We start from the raw sequence: 17,069 nt of genomic DNA on the forward strand, positions 1-17,069 counted from the left end.
TGCTTAAAATTTTCTGCAAGTTTCAGAGATATCTGAGTGTTGACATCCCAACCACGTTATTCAACAATGTTCCTGTTTAAGTAAGGACTGAATCTCACTCACCAGGAAAAAGAAGCTTAACCTTGAAATGCATGTATAATGGTAAGACTAACATCTGGACATTACTTTGGGTTTTACTTGCATTTATATAAATAAGTTAGGAAAAAGACTGTAACTACTACCTAAACATAAAAACAGTATTTTATTTCAAGTCCAAAGCTGCTTCCAAAGAACGTATTCAAAATAGAAGTACACAAATAAGTACTTTAAAACAAATGCCAACCAAGAAGCCAAAAAAAGACTACTTAAAGTTCCAAATTACAAATCAAATAACATCATAACAGCTAGTAAGATGAGAGGATACACTGGTGTAACACTGACCTGACTTACATGTTTGTTAAGCTAAGCATTTAATTGGCATTTGTAAAAAGCAGATCAGGGAAAAGAAGGTGCAGAATTACCACCTTTGGTAAGTTTAAGTTTTCCACTGTTGATCCTGGACTGAATAGCTTTTGTTTTCAGTGGTAGCCAATATAATCCTTTTTAGAAATTCAATTAAAAATTATGTATATACAAAAATAATCTTTCCTCGTGAAGAAAATTTTCAGTTGTTAGGAATGAAGTACCGCTTCAACTTCATGTGGCTGCCATGGGCTTCCAATAGAGGTGGCCAATCTGTCATGCAAGATAACAGCATTCGTTTTCAAGACTGTCTTGCAACACTCTTTAATATGGCTTCAGAACTTTAATATGTATGTAAAACCCACATAGTAAGCAATGTGGAGACAAAGCTTAATTCTTATATTTAGCATCCCATTTCATTCAAGTAATGCAGCTGAAAAGACTGTTTTGTCAGCTTCCGCTCAAGAGATCTCCTTTTATTGCTGTATGCAAAGAACAGTTTTTTTCTACAATTCAAATTGTTTTGACATTTTCCCATCAGAAAGTATTGTTGCAGTGAAATGAAATATTTTCATACTACAACTGCTAGATTACCTTTTACGCTCTCAGTATGTATGTATGCATTTATGTTCTTTTTTAAACAAGTGTTGCAAGTTTGGAATGATGAGCTAAAGTGGACTTTACGTCCTGTCATACAAAAGTATTCAGTTTAGCTGTGAATGCGTAATTTCGATATTAATCATAATAAATATAGTGGAATATATCCAACATATCTTGGGCTATATTTCAGTCAAATATGCTATCAAATATATTGCATCTGGAATATGTCTGTAAGAAGCTTAAGAAAATATAGATACTAAATCAGAACTACGTGAAAAGAATGGCACGGTGTCAATAAATATTTTATGGCTAATGAAATCAACTACATGCAATGCATGCACTGATTCAATTCAGGGGAACACAACTGAAGTTTTACACAACTCACAGTAAGGTAATCGTCACGAAGTCATTTCTGGGAAAAGTTCTCCATGTAACCATCACTGTAAAAACATTTGTTGTAGATAATGCTCAAAAATCTAAATCAGTTAATATTCAATTTAAACTATTCTGGAAGGGTTTTGGTTTGGTTTTTTTTGTGTGTTTTTGTGTTCTGTCCTCCATACCTGAACATTTTGCAAGTAGCTGTCTTTACAAAATTATCCATAGAAGAGAAGTCTCCCATGTAACCTCCAGAAAATAAAGCTAGCTAGCCTAAAGATGATGCTATTCCTTAATGCTATTCCAGAACACATTTAGAGCCACTTGTTTTTTTCAAAAACAGTCTATGAAATCTTCACAGATCTTACATTGAAATAGTTCTTTAGAATTATAAAGTCAAAACAACATAACAAATCAATAATGTTACATTTCTATTTCTGAAAAACAAACAAAACAAATTCCTGTGGCTACTAGCAAACTTCAGAAACAAAAAGCAGCTGAGCTGTGCTGTGGCAAGGAATGCCATCTTTATCTTAAACATGGAAGTTATTCTTGACAAGAAGAGATTCAGTATTTTAAATAAATTTAAAAGGAATTGGACATTCATCTGATTAGTGATAAAGAATATGTGGAACCACTGTTGTCTTTCTATCTTCCAAAGGTCTGCTTAGAAATTAACAGGACGGTCATAACAACTGGAGCATTCTGACTTGTTTGCATATTTAGAAGGATTTTCTGCTGATGTGAAACCACCACAGCTGCACATCACAGCACATGGTATTTTGATACTTATGACAGTCCCCTCCCTCCAGGATCAGAAACTATAGCCTATGCTCACTTGCTATGTACGGGCATGTATCATTTGATCTTGAGCAAGTTTCGCCTGTCAGAGGCAAAAAATATCCTTTGCACAAAGAGGAAAGACAAACTGCATCCCTTTGCAATCACTGCCCAGGATTTGTAACAAACATGAAAATGTGGAAGGTTGACTTTCCTTTGTGAATCATCTGAAATCTGGTGTCTGACATCACACACGCACACTGATGCCAAGAGATCTGGATCTCAGAATCAAAATAGCTGATAATAGTACTGGAAGATTCCTTGTATGTTCAATGGCATAAATCTCCCCTGAGAATGAAGTGGCAAAACCACCATGTACTCCAACAATGGTTTCTGAATTCCGCATATGGAAATTTCAACTTTAAAGCGACACAAAATGTATTTTGTCAGTCCCACTAATACAGCATGCTTGAAAAAAAAGTTTTGAAAATAATTACTAATATACATTCGGAGAAAGAAATAGTAGAAAATGTGATTTCCAACAATACAAAAGCAAAATGAACTTGTCAAAGACTTAAAAACTTCTCACTAATTGCTCCAATCCAAGCAACATCACTTTCCAGTAACATCTCATCTTTCACTTTCCAGGACAGACTGCCAGTCCCAAGTTTAACTTAAAAGCATGTTACTAATGACCCAGTCCAACATGACTTAAGCTATTTATAATAGTTAGCTCCAGTCTCTTACATCATGCTCACCTATGTTCCTCCTGATAAGCGTCCAGAACATTCCTATATTAAAATATTAGCCTATAAGCAAAATATTTAAGAAAATCTCATTTGTCCTATACTGCATGCTTGAGTATTTCTGTACTGTTTAAAAAAACACATTTTCTACTGAATAGTAGATGGAAAATCCTGATCACTTTCCCAAACATTAGAATTTTCTGCAGTATGACGTCAAAATAGCATAATGAAGGGAAGCTTGATGAGTATAAATCATCAGTCAGCATTAAACTACAGATGTTTGTATGACAAGCTTTTTCTTTGTATAATCAGACATCTAGATTTCAAAACTAACACCGGCAATACAGCGTACTTTAAATAGCTTGAAAAGGAAAGCACTTGCTGGTTACTTTACTTTTACTGCAAATAAAAATCTTTGCAATTCTAAGACCCTTCCAGCAAGCACTGCTAAGAACACTTATGCATAAAGCAATCTGTCCTCCTTAACGTATTCCAGTTATTATTTAGTATGAAAAATGTGATAGATGTGCAGGACAACAGATCTTTACACTACGGCTCTCCAAGAACCACAATTCTTTTCACTTGGGGTAAACACAAGGCTGTGTTTCCAAAAAAGAAAATCAACTGAATGGATACCAAAAGTTCTATTTTTTAAGATCAGAACATGTTAAGATGTATATGCAAAGTTAATGCATACATGTATGTATAATAACAACATATGTATGTATGCAAATAATATATAATAATATGCACGTATATACAAAATTCACTGACAAGAAAAAGTACAGTTATTTTGATAAGATTTCAAGGTCAAAAATAGTAAGTAAAATAGGAATCTAAATGACTAATGGTAACTGGAAATGAAAGGTAAGGAAAAAAAATGCATCTTTAGTTTGTTATCACATTTAATAGTACATACAGATGGAATCAGAGCTTCCTAATATACTCCCCACCTAAGGGGAGAAATACTTTAGCCACATTTTATAGGGAGAATATTTCAGCTGTCAGGGACCCTAAGCCCAGCCACTTCAGGACTAATCAAAATGTAAAGCCTATCATTAAGGGGCATTGTCCAGGTGCCTCCTGAACAGTGATGGGCATCAAGTATCTCTCTAGGAAGGAAGCTTGTTCCATTGTTTGACCACCCTCATGGTAGAGGAATTCTTCCTAACAACCAGTCTGAACCTTCTCTGGCACAGCTTTGTGATATTCCTTTGCATCCTGTCAATAGTTCCCAGGATCAGATCCTAGCATCTGCTTCAGGGCTTCCACTCCTCAGAGCTCCTCAAAGAGCAATAAGGTCACTTCTCAGCCTCCTCTTCTCCAACTGGACAATCCCAGTGCTCTCAGTCTCTCCTCACAGGATATGCCTACCAGCCTTGTTACCGACTTTGGTGTCTCCGTTGGATGCTTTCAAGGACCTTAATATCTTTTCTATATTGTGGAGACCAGAACTGCACATGATATTCAAGATGAGACTGCACCAGCACTAAATATAGCGGGAGAATCACCACTTCTGACTGGCTGGGTATGCTGTGTTTAGTAAGTCCTAAAACGCAGCTCACCCTCTTGGCTGCCAGGGTACTGCTGACTCATGTTCAGCCTGCTGTCAAACAGCACCCCCATATACCCAGAGCTTAAACAAGGTTTTATATGAAGATTCTAGCATATAAATTCTGTTCCAAGACCATCAGAAGAAAAAAGAACAAAGAAACGGAAGGAAAGAAGTACAAAAGATGCACAGGAAGAGCACTCAAAGAAAACAAGGGGAAAAAATGGGATGAAGTAAGAAAAAAGAACAACAAAATGAATTACCATGATAGATCAATGCCATCACAATGACATCTATCAAAACCAAAGAGATTACATACATTCTCTGGAATAAAGAGAAATAAAAAAAAAAATCTAATTAGCGATCCCAATCAATGCGTAAACTTGCATTGGAATTGTGTGTGCCTACTGACTTTTAGGCAAAAAAAAAAAACCAAAAACATAAATGTTTTGTTTCTCTTTGGAAAAACAATTTCATTAATTTCCCAAGGTCTAACAGCATTCAACTGTTTCCCAACTTACATACTGTGACACTCTAATAATTAATAAATAAAAATCAAAGAAAAAACACAAGGCGACGGCATACATCTCCAATTAATATTTTGGAAAAGTTATAGTATTCAATACTAACTGTAGGTAGGAACAATTAACTGATTTTCCTAGGTTCTATAAACCATGGAAAAAGTCTGGAAGAAGTTTCAGACTAGCAGCTTGATTAAGATACTTAGAAATAACTTATGGAGAAGCTTTCTTCCCCAATTAGTGTAAGAAAAGCCCAGGAAAGACAAGAATCAATACTTACAGCTACTCAAATTATAATCTGATTCAACTAGTTCTTTTTAAGTACATGTATCTGATCATGACTACACATCAGAATTTGTGAACATATAACCTGAAATGTATCTGCACAGATCATCATAAATTTACATTTACTCTATTGCTATTTTTCCATCCTTCTGATTTCCATCCATGCAATTCCAAAATTATCCTAATAAATAACATTAGCTTTCCTCTTAGTACTATGAAGATCACTTCAAAGGAGTTGAGGAGTTAAACAGTTTATACAAGTTTTAGTTCAATTAAGCTACAAATGACCTCTTGCAGTAAATACGGTCAGAAAAAAAATCAGTACCATTGACAGACAACTTTTAAGTGATAACAAGCTACCAGTCGGTCTAAAGAGTTTCCACTGCTGTATACAATGATAGGGAGAGCTTTTTTCACACTTATGTCTGGCCTGAAAAAATTTTCAGCTCAAACATTTAACTGTGCAGTGACAAGTCAAATAGAATAGATATGCACTTCCTAAGTTAACTATTTTAGGAGTTCCACTTAATCATTTTTAAGACTAGATTTAAAAACTTTCAGAGGAATAAGACTGTTAAAAGAGCATGTCAAAATTTACTTAAAGACTGCTCAACATAATTGAATCTGTGTTGATATTGTTGGTAAGCTATTGGAATTACCAGTACTGGACACTAGTAGGTTTTTCTCTTTTTTTTTCCTACTGTCACACTCTGCTATACCATGCTTCTGATTATTTTGTTCTCATCTGCAAAGGGGTACAGCGTACAATATGGTGTCATGCTAAGCAGGGGCAAAGGAGGAAGGGGGGGGACGTGCAGAGTGATGGCATTTGTTTTCCCAAGAAACCGTTAGGTGTGATGAGCCCTGCTTTCCAAAAAGTGGCTTAACAACTTCTTGATGACGAGGAGAAGCTAAGAAATTCCTTGTTCCACTCTGCTTTACCCGGTCATCTGTCTTTATCTTCATTCACGACTTCTCATACTTTTGCCTTTCCAATTCTCTCCCCAGTCTCACTTGGGGAGAGTGAGTGAGTGGCTGTGTGGTGCTGAGCTGCCTGCTAGGGTTAAACTGCAACACCCTGGCTGTGTGTTCCCATTCCATCACCTCTGTCAGCGCTAAAACAGAACTGATCCCACAGCAAGCCAGTTAATCCAAGGTTAAGCAGTTCACCAAGTGGACACACTAAACGATCAGATGAAGGCCAGTACCTTCTGATGTAAAACAGGAAACAAGAACAGCAAATCATTGAGGAATGGCAGGACTGCAGAAGTGCTTGGTTCAAAATGTCATGGAAAAACTATGTCTGCTTCATACTACTAAAAATAATACTCTATCACTTCTCCTTCACATCAAAAAGTCTACCACTTGTTATTTAGCTGTCCAACCCCAAAAGCTCATCTGCTTCATTATCTTACCTACAGACTTCCTCTTTGGAAGACATACTTGGCATGCATTGCAATAGACTTGCATCTGGATCAACAGAACAGATGTAATGAAGGAACTTCCAAATGTTTTTAAAGCCAATAGCGTCCTTTTTCCGCTACTGTATCAGTTACTCATTTCATAGCTTTAATTGAACAAGCAGCAAACAGTAGAATGCACAGCATGACCAACATTTCAACTGACAGACTACAGAAGGCATTGCTATATTCTCTACTTTGAAAGCAAAAATATAAAACCAGTATAGCATGCAGGAATTAAATAGAAAGAGCTATTCGGGAAACTCAAACTTGCATGCAGAATTTACTGTGTTGCATCTTTATTTATTTTTTTTAATGACTATGACAAATGAAATCTCTTCTTAGTATCATTCAAATATTAGATTTAGTGCTACTGGATGGGAAGTAATGCGCAGCATTACTATGATATTTTCCCCCTATTTTCTTTTTCTTTCTTTCTTTCTTTTTTTTTTTTTTCTTTACTAAAGCTAAGGCAGGAATAAAACTCTTTCTACTGCTTTGGGTTTTTGCTATCAAATTAGTTCTTGTGTATGGAATCCAGCACACATAAATGCCAGGGTAAAAATAAAGACATCCTGAAGAAAACTGAAAATAAACCCCAACCAAAATCTGCAACTATGCTTATAATGGAAGCATTAGAAATCGCTTTTTAATGTTCCTGTTTAATACAAGAGTCCCCCTTTATCACATCTACTGAAGTCAGGTTTCAGGGAAAAAAAAAATGCTTTAATGCTTTGAACTAACCCATCTGAAAACAACAACTTTCTGCTTGTACTGTTGCCACTTTATTTTATTCTCTCCCGTTATTTGACATATAGTCCTGTTTGTGACTAAAAACAGAGACATTAAAGTAACATTCCTCGTAATAAAGAGTAAACAAGGAGGACAGTCAATATTTATATAGTGAGCATGACTACAAAGGACATTCCAATTTGTAGAAAACCCATGCAGCATGTAACACATTAAACCACATGAAATACTGTAATGTCACTTTCTGCTGCAGCTTTGATAAGGAGCAAAGCCAGCATTTGGAAGAAGTCAGTCTATACGTAAAATCCTTTTATGTTAGAGCCAAGCTACCATGGAGAAAAGTTACTTTTTTTAGCAAAACAAGTCATTCAATATCACCATGAAAGGCTTGTACTGTCTTTCTCTAATGTTTCTCCACAAGGTAAAGCAACAGAGACTGAAGAAGAGACTGCAACCCATTTAAGACAGATATTTTTGTTTATCTACTAGGTCACTAATGTGTATTTTAGTCGTGTCTGTATTACATCTTCATAGAAAGCTCTACTTTGCTGTTGTTTCTGTTGGCATACATTGCTTCAAGACATTGAACTTAATGAAGAATAGCAAGTTTTCAAAGTCCATGATGCTTACAGTGGATTATTTGTTATTTCATTTTTTACACATTTCATCAAAGAAACAAGATGAATAATATTATCTTCAAGATGAAAATCAAATGCTGTTCTCCCAGATTTCTTTCCAGTATTTCCTTTAATCTTAACTTTTTTTTTGCCTTCTATTATACAGAAAATAATCCTCTGCTGTTTTACAAAGTGTTATCTTCTTTAATCTTCTGACTTAATCTTAATTCTTAAGGTTTTTTCCCAACTTTGCCACAGTTCATAATGAAAGCAGCCATCATCAGGATTATGTCCTCTTGTTCTCCATAATCTAGAAATAAGCTAGAACTTCGTGAGGCCATTTTTGTTACAGCAGAGTTAAGTTGCCTTTTTTTTTCCCCCCCCTGAAAACAGCCAGTATTTCTTATTGTGCTGTCTTGGTTAACAAACCTTCTAAGCAATCTGTTCCTGGCTCCTATTTTCACTTTTCTAGTAGTACCTTCCACTTAACCTTATCAGCCCCTCAGGCCAAAATAAATAAATTCACCCAATAGTAAAACCCTGACTCAAGAAGATTCAATCAATCATTTTCAGCAACTGCTTCAGCCTCCTGGGCAATTTTCAGGTACTTCCCCAACTGTTCTCATTCTGATTTACTTTTTTTTTTCTTTGACTACTCTATTACTCATTAAGCGTAGCTATCTTCTGTTGTTTATGAAAATGTTTAAAAGAGAGTGCATGCTTTAACTCCATTGTTTCCCAGTTCCACTAATGCCTATTTATTTAGCCTACAAGACAGCTTACTGGAAATAAGCTACAGCAACCTCAGCATCTACAATACTGTTAAAGGACAGTAATAGCAATAATCCATCAGTCTTCACTTCAGCTTGGTTACTTCTGCTTTAGTATTTGAGACTTTGCAGCTCCACAAAGTTTTTCTGAAATGTGACCCAAAGACTATTACAGTTAATCTCCAATTTCTGCTTCTCGATTATTAATTCATTTGTAATACTTTATGAACTTATACTGTAAATCTTATTGTGGAAAGTGTGTTCTGGTTACTGCTTTATTTTGCATCATTTCCTTACTCCATTTTTAAATTTACTGGCTACAACATAAGCACCTAGTACTATGCAGGATGAATTACCAAATTTAAAAACAAAGATACTTTTCCTCATACTGTACTGCTAAATTTAATGATGTTCAAGCCTGTTAAGTCTAAAAATATCTACTACAGGCAACAGTCAAATGTACTAACAAAATAATAGAACCTTCTACTTAAACAGCCTTTCCTACTCATTACAAACTTGAAATACTGTTACAGTAGTGGCAAGTAAAGTCTGAGAGGAAGCATTCACTGTTTTGCAGTTGTCTTCATACAAGATGAGGGGCAGCAACTAAGTAGAACTACAGCTGCCCTTATGCACTGACTGTATTAGAATAAATAGAAGCCACTCAGAACCCCCACCCTCAACCCCTCCAGGCTGACCACACCGAGATGCTCCCTTCACCGCCTTCACAGTACTACTTTGGACGCTAACAGTTGCAAAACTTTCTTATATTGTGGTGCCCAAAACTTCACACAGTACTCAAGGTGAGGCTGCACCAGCACAGAGCAGAGTGGAACAATTACTTCCTTTGGCATATATTAATTTGGATGTCCATAGGTTTATGACCTTCTTGTGGCACCTACACCCAGTGCTGGAGGTTAGGGTGCACAGCAGAGAACACAGCAGGACACCCCCTTCCCCCGCCTGGCTGGTAGTGCTGAGCCTGATGTACTCCAGGGCACACTTGGCCCTTTGGGCTGCCAGGGCACACAGCTGAGTCCTGTGGAGCCTGCCCCGCTATAGTGACCAGCCACCAGCTTGATATAACCAGTTTACTGAAAGTCTTTGAGCCTGAACCATCAGCCAATTGTTTACCTATCTCTTTATGTTGCTGTCTAACTGTATAGTTTATTCAATGCACCTTAGAACATTAAATAATCCTGAAGTAGAGGGTCTTAGCCATACTGCCCAGTACACAAAATAATCACTTTACATTTTTAACACTAAGATATAATCACCTGAGTTACACAGATGAAGTACAATATCTGTCCCCTTATGTAAGACGCAACTCTCTATTTTTCTTTTTTGTACCTTCTACAATTGAACAAACCAGACTATCTTTTGTCTACCCTTTGAAAGAACTACCCATCCTTACTGAACTCTTGCAAATAGCAAATAAACACTCAAAGCTCTAAAAATGATGAGAGATCGATAACCTGTAAGATCCACTTTAGAAAGGGACATAAGGACAGAACAGGTCAATGTGTTCCCCAAAGACTGCAGGCTGCTTTATTCTTCCTGTTTTTCTTTGGAGAAAAACATGAAAGAAGCAGTACTGTAAGATCTTGCAGGTGCAGATAATGACCAATATCTCACTGAAGTATGGGAAAAGGAAAATAATTAGTCCTTACAGAACTTGAAGTACAGCAAATAAGTATCAATTTTCATACCAAAGAAATGTAAATTTATTGGAAAAAATAAAAACGTTGGCCATTCTCCTTCTCTTTCGTTGGGGAGCAAAATGGCTGCTTCAGCCAATCTATCTCAAGTTATCCTTTTTATTTCTTAAGATAACTTGTGAAAAGGGAAAATAATAAAGTCTCATCCACAAGGAAAAATATCAGTAGCAACTCACATTTTAAAGACAAGAAATAATACTTTTTACTACTGAAGTAGCCTCTTTTCCCCCAAGTACCTTCAAATAAAAAACTGTTATAATATGCCTATTTCTGTACTGTTGCTACAAAATGCTACTAGTTTTTTTTTGTTGTTTTGTTTTTTAATATATTGACTATAACAGATTGTTTGAAGAAATCATACCTACCACAAACTTGCTTTTCAAAAACGTATCTTAGAAAATGCAAACACTGTCAATTCACAGTAAGAATGAGATTTAGTTTTATAATGAGATTTAGTTTTATCTCCCACATAATCTTAAATTTGATCATGAATGAAACCAGAATTTGATTGTGCAGCTGATTACAGTACCAACTCAACAGGCACAATAGGCTGTAGCAAAAAAACAAGTATATACCACATCAACCCTAACACATTGTACATCTCTTCAATAAATAGATACATTCTGAAGATGTGTTTTTTCTTGTTGTCTTTTCCTTTCAGAGACTGAATGCATGCCAAGTGATCTATGCTATATTTCCTATTTAATATACAACCATATTTTGTTAATTCAAAAATTAGGGTTCATTCCTGACCTTTGGTAACTTCTAAACATGTGTTTTGTATATGGCTTCTGCTACCACAAGCTTCCTCATAGCCAGCCTCTACTAACGTTCACCAACCACCCAAAACTGTTTAGTCACTTTAATACCGAGTACCACTCTCCTTCACATGATGAACTCATTTTTTCCTCTTGAGGCAAATGTTTCCTCCAATGAAAAAGATTCCATTTATTTCTATCACGATAAAATGACACTAAAGTGGTAGTAAAAATCAGCACAAGATGGAAGAAACTTGCATGGAATGCACTACACTGCCATGCTGAGTCATCTTGCTTTGAGTGAGAATACAGAGCAGGCCTGAGAGAAGGGTTCAGACATGATAATTCTGTTCCCTGCAAAAGTTAAAGCCTTTTAAGGTTTTGAACTTTTTTAACTTTCAAAAGTCAAAGTCATCTAGCTAGGCAGAAGGCAGCTAATGTTTTCAGGGAATAAGGAAGACAGCCCATTTTCTAGCTCAAGAATATTTATTTTTCCTCAATATAAATTATGGCAATGTGTTTACTACTGTATTCCTGAGGGATTCTGTTCTTTTTGGAAGGTGTTTAATACAATGATCTGAGAAAACAGGCCTTCTTTTTTTTTGAAGTATCAGAATCATCTCAAACAAACAAAAACACGTCTTATTTTCCAAGCCTGAAAGCAGAACATTCTTATATGGAAACAAGGTAAGAAAGCCAATGTTTGCAGCAGCTCAGCATGGTTTTACAAAGGTTGCAAGAATTTCCTATATATATGTATCTTGAGCAGGTAGAAAAATTAACATCTTTTAGAAGAACTACTCTGATGTGAGGAATAATATGATCAGGGATGAGACTTTTAAAGATCCTTAGAGTATCAGAAAATAATACGTACATTTTACTTAGGGTACCACACTGTAGGTTCTCTATTGCTGCTAAAGCATTGATTATTTTTCAGAAATAACTCCTGGAAATGTAAATCAAAGACTTGCATCCACAAATACTTACTGCAGGTATCAGTAACTTCTTCACTTCTTCAACAGCCCTCTTCAGTTTTATTTCTGCTCTGTTTTGAGCATCCTCCACAGTGATAAGTACATGCAAATCTTCATTCAGGTGTTCCCAGTTGGGCTTGCCTCGGTTCTGTTCTTCCTGAAATACAAACCATAGATAATATGAAGCACTGCTACATTCTGTAAAAACCAATCAAATAGATAAACTCATTTATGCAAAGAGCACGAACTGTATTTCCAACAAAAGACAGGAGAAAGAATAAGTCGCCTTGATACTGTGGAGACAGAATTTTGTTTTATGTAGTCATTTAACAAGAGCTTAATTTTCAAAATATCTTTTAGAAAATCCTTTGGGGGTTTTTGTGTTTTGAAACCACTTTATTATCATTTTTTAAATAACTATGATCCTGTATAGTATCTTCCTCAACCTAAGGAACAAGAACACAAAGTATAAGATAAATACTATTGCTTCCATTATTCTCTTCAGCCTACCAAGGATTAAACAGATGAAACATACTTGTAAGTCAATAAACCCAGTACTTTCAAGAAGTAAAACAGACACCATACACAGAGAGTTCATTTGAATCTCCCCAAAGAATGAGGAGAGTGTGATTCTTCAGTGTCATGGACTGCTTTTCAATACTCATGCATGAACAGTTAAAAAAAAGAAACATTAAAAAGGGAACGTAAGTTGTAATTTTCAAAACATATCTATGTGTAATGGATGAAAGGAGAAAATGAGGAGGTGACAAGGCTGTTTGTTTTAATACTGTTCACAGAAGACCACATAACAAGACAGTCAGTTACACAGGTATTCTGTTATACTATTGGCATAAAAATCTCAAAGATGGATCTTAGTAGTAGTTTTAGAGGAAGAGAAGGCATGCTAAACAAATTATTGCTTTGTAAGAAATACTTCTAAGCAACAGTTATCAGTATATTTAACTTACACATTCTCTTACCCATTCTTTCAATAACAAAATTAACACAACAGAGAAGAAACTTTGCAACTCCATTTTTATTAAATAGCGAAGTAAACTGGCTAAACTTAAGTATAACGATATTTAAAATGAAATAGAATGTGTTAAAAAAAAGCCTCCTTTCTTGTAAAAAAAAAAAAAACATTTAAGGTTTAACTACAGTTCACCTTTTAGAAAAAAAATGAAGGCAAGCAATGTTAATTGTAAAATGTGTCTTTTACCCTAAATTTAATCAAATTTCCTCCAGGAAATCAGAAAGATTTAATAGCAGCAAATACATGCAGTACTTTATATTCATAAATACCTGAAAGAACATTCTAAGGAACACTGCTCCATCTTTAATTCAGCTGCTTTAATTCTGAAATGTTTTGTGGAATAGACAAGGATGAAAATGGAAAATCGTGAGACGTATATGGAAAATTTATGTTAAATAATCAGTACTTTGAAGGCAATTTCCTCTTACTGCTCCCTATGTAACAAGCACACATACACACAAGTTCCCATTATCAGCCACTATGATTTTTTTTTTTCATTGTATTCATTTATTATAAGAACAGAGACTTTCTGGTTGGTTTAGAAATGTTATCACAGGCAGTTTTTTAAACAATGGTAGCAGTAAATATACCTCTGTGAATTTTAGAATTGGAAAAAGAAATAACTCTTACTTACAAAACAGACCTGATACAAAGTACAGGTGAGTTATAATATGCTCCCTGCTGGAATTTAATCTTTTGAGAAACTATCTTACCATTAGGTATTCGCACCTTATTTCACTCAACTGTGGTCAGAACTCCACAATTACTACTTACACAATTCCTTTTTTTCAAATCATGACAAGCTTTGCTTATATGAGGCAGTATGAAGCTTAATGTTAAAATTAAGGTGAACCAGATGAGGTTCCTAAACCAGAGTGATACAGCAAAGAAAATGCTACTCTCTCTTCTTGCATGGATAGCTGGTGAAATGACATAGTGGGTTTGTCATTGGTTTGCTACTGTATTAAACGCATGGTAAACTGCAAAACCAGGAACTCGCAGAAAATATCAAAGCACGATAGACAACTGAGGAGAGTTAACCCATAACCCTACATAAAACACCGAGTTCTGTTCCCCAAAAAGAGGCAATGGCTAAACATAGCTTCAGCAGTAGACCAATGTAATAGGAGTGCACAATACAGGTACACAGAAAGGGGCCTGCAGCGCTCCACTGATTTCTTTCACAATAAGAACAGAATGGTACAAAGTCTCACTACCTGTAAGTAAAGAAAAATAAAATGTACATTGTCCCAGTCCATGCATGCCTGCCTTGTGACCTTTCCGCTCATCAGAAATTCTTTATTACAATATTGGGTAGTCTACCTCTCTTTAGTTTGGTATTTAAATATTTTGTATTAACAAAGTCTCGAGTATTGACGCTGTGGTTCAAATTACTCTGCTGCAGTATGAACAATTTCCTGTTGCCTTTTTGTTTTATTTTCAAAAAGAAGTTGCATGTAAGACAAAACAGAGATGATACCAATAGGTATCACAAAGACTGATAGGAACCCTGATTTATTTCTAGGTGGAAAACACTGTGTAAAGTTCACTAATCACAGGAGCTAACAGGTCAGACCTCACTGCACAAACAGTCATACAAACACTCGTTAACTGAACTAGCATAGGGTGCTTACTGCCCTTTTACTATGATCATAAAACGTTCCAACACACTAATAAAAACCTTGCTGCCATAGAGAGCGTAATTTCTTAAATCAAATGGCAAAACTGGAACGAGGATTAAGGAGAACGGAAGTCTACACAACGTACATAGAATACACAATTAGATACAAGAGAATAGTTGGGAACAGGCTTCGTATTTCTTCTATCTCAACATGCTTGGACTTAGAATGGATGCCCTGTCCTTGGAGGTGTTCAAGACCAGGTTGGACAGGGCTCTGGGCAACCTGATCTAGTAAATGTGTATGTTTGGTGGCCCTGCCAGGCAGGGGGGTTGGAACTACATGATCCTTGAGGTCCCTTCCAACCCGGGTCATTCTGTGATTCTGTGACAGAATTCCTCCACTTCTCCCACAGTACTCAACATGGCCTCTTTCCTAGTAAGTTAACAGTCTTGCAAATATCTGTCATCTGGTTTATTAAAAATTGAGTGAAAAGTCATGTAAATGGCTGAGTTTTCTTGGTTTGCTTTAAAAACTAAAACCAGGAAATTCAAATATCGTCTAAGTCATTCATTTCGAGTCAGATCCAAAATGCACTGTTATGCTCATGGGGTCTAGGAGACAACCTGTGATCTATTGCAGTTTAAAGCTAGAACTCTTTATACTACCTTAAATCCAAAGGAATGATCTGGGAAAACAAATTTTCTTCCAAGTAAGACACTAAAATTAAAACTTTCTCTTCTTTATGTGACCTGAAAACATCTTTTTCCGGTTCTACAAAAGGCCACACAAGTAAACAGAATATATACACAACAGTGCATGGAATGTATCCTTCTTAATACTTATGAAGTAGAGACTGAAACTTTAGGTTTTGTTCTGACACTGTTTTTATTTTTTGGAAGGAAAAAGATAAAATGATAACCAGAAGGGAACAACAAGGAGTTATTGTAGAAAGTATCATTGATTTGGTTGATACGGAGTTAATTTTCTTCATAGAGGCTTACATGATGCTGTGCTTTGGATTTTTGATGAAAACAGTGGTGATAACGCAATATTTTAAGCTGTTGCAGAGCAGTGCTTACACAGAGCCAAGGACTCTTCAGCTTCTCATACTGCCCTAACAGAGAGGAGGCTGGGGGTGCACAGGGAGCTAGATGAGGACTGAACCAGGGCAGCTGACGCAGACTGGCCAAAGGGATGCCCCATACCATCAAATGGCGCCAAGCTCAGCAAGAAAAGCTAGTGGAAAAAAGAAGGAAAGGAGTGACATTCTGAGTAATGACATTTGCCATTAACTGTTATGAGTGATGAACCCTGCCAGGAAGAAGTTAAACATCAGCAACCTGATGGAAATGTAGCATACTAGTTCCATATTTTGCTTTCCTTGTACACGCAACTTCTACTTTACCTAGTTAAATGCCTTAATCTAAACTCATGAGTTCTCATACTTCACTTTTCCAATTCTCTCCTCCACCCAACTGGGGAGAGTTATCTCAACACAGCTGTCTGCTGGGATTAGACCACAACAGAACAAAATCACAAATGATGGCTAGCTTCAATTTGACTAAGCTAATAGCTAAGACAATCCAATTGTTTCACAGCATCACAGAATGACTGAGGTAAGAAGAAACTCCTGGAGACCACCCACTCCAACCCCTTACTCAAGGGCAGAGTCAACAGGCAGGCTGCTGGAAGACCTGACTTTGAGCATCTCCAAAGCTGGAGATTCCATGGCCTCTACAAGCAACCTGTTCCATCGTTTGGCAGCAGTCACAGTAAAAAAGCTTTTTCTTATGCTTAAGTGGAATTTCTTATACTTTGGTCTATGATTATCGTCTCCTGTCCTTCAGCAGCACTGTCAAGCAATTCAGCCAGTTTGCCAGATCTGCCTAAACAAAGACTCATATGGAGTGACAGAAATTGCCTTGAGAATTACTTTTGGATAAAACATTCGTTAGCACAGCAGGAAGGGCATGTGTGTAGGAAAAAAAGAACAGCACCAAGAAAATGAAAAAAAAAAAGGATCAGGAAAAGTAAATTGATTACACATATTCAAAATTGTATAAT

General features: G+C 36.2%; 1 protein-coding gene across 11 annotated transcripts in view; it reads right to left on the reverse strand.

Moving 5' to 3' along the window:
- QKI (QKI, KH domain containing RNA binding) overlaps window positions 1-17,069 on the reverse strand; it is a 138,069-nt gene that overhangs the window by 35,933 nt on the left and 85,067 nt on the right. For all 11 annotated transcript variants that reach the window (XM_015858036.2, XM_015858029.2, XM_015858030.2 and 8 more), the window contains one exon: window positions 12,364-12,507. In XM_015858036.2, the coding sequence (XP_015713522.1) occupies window positions 12,364-12,507 (144 nt within the window). The remainder of the gene's footprint in view (window positions 1-12,363; window positions 12,508-17,069) is intronic.

The sequence above is a fragment of the Coturnix japonica genome, chromosome 3 (genome assembly GCF_001577835.2).
Source record: "Coturnix japonica isolate 7356 chromosome 3, Coturnix japonica 2.1, whole genome shotgun sequence".
In the NCBI taxonomy this organism is placed as follows: Eukaryota; Metazoa; Chordata; class Aves; order Galliformes; family Phasianidae; genus Coturnix; species Coturnix japonica.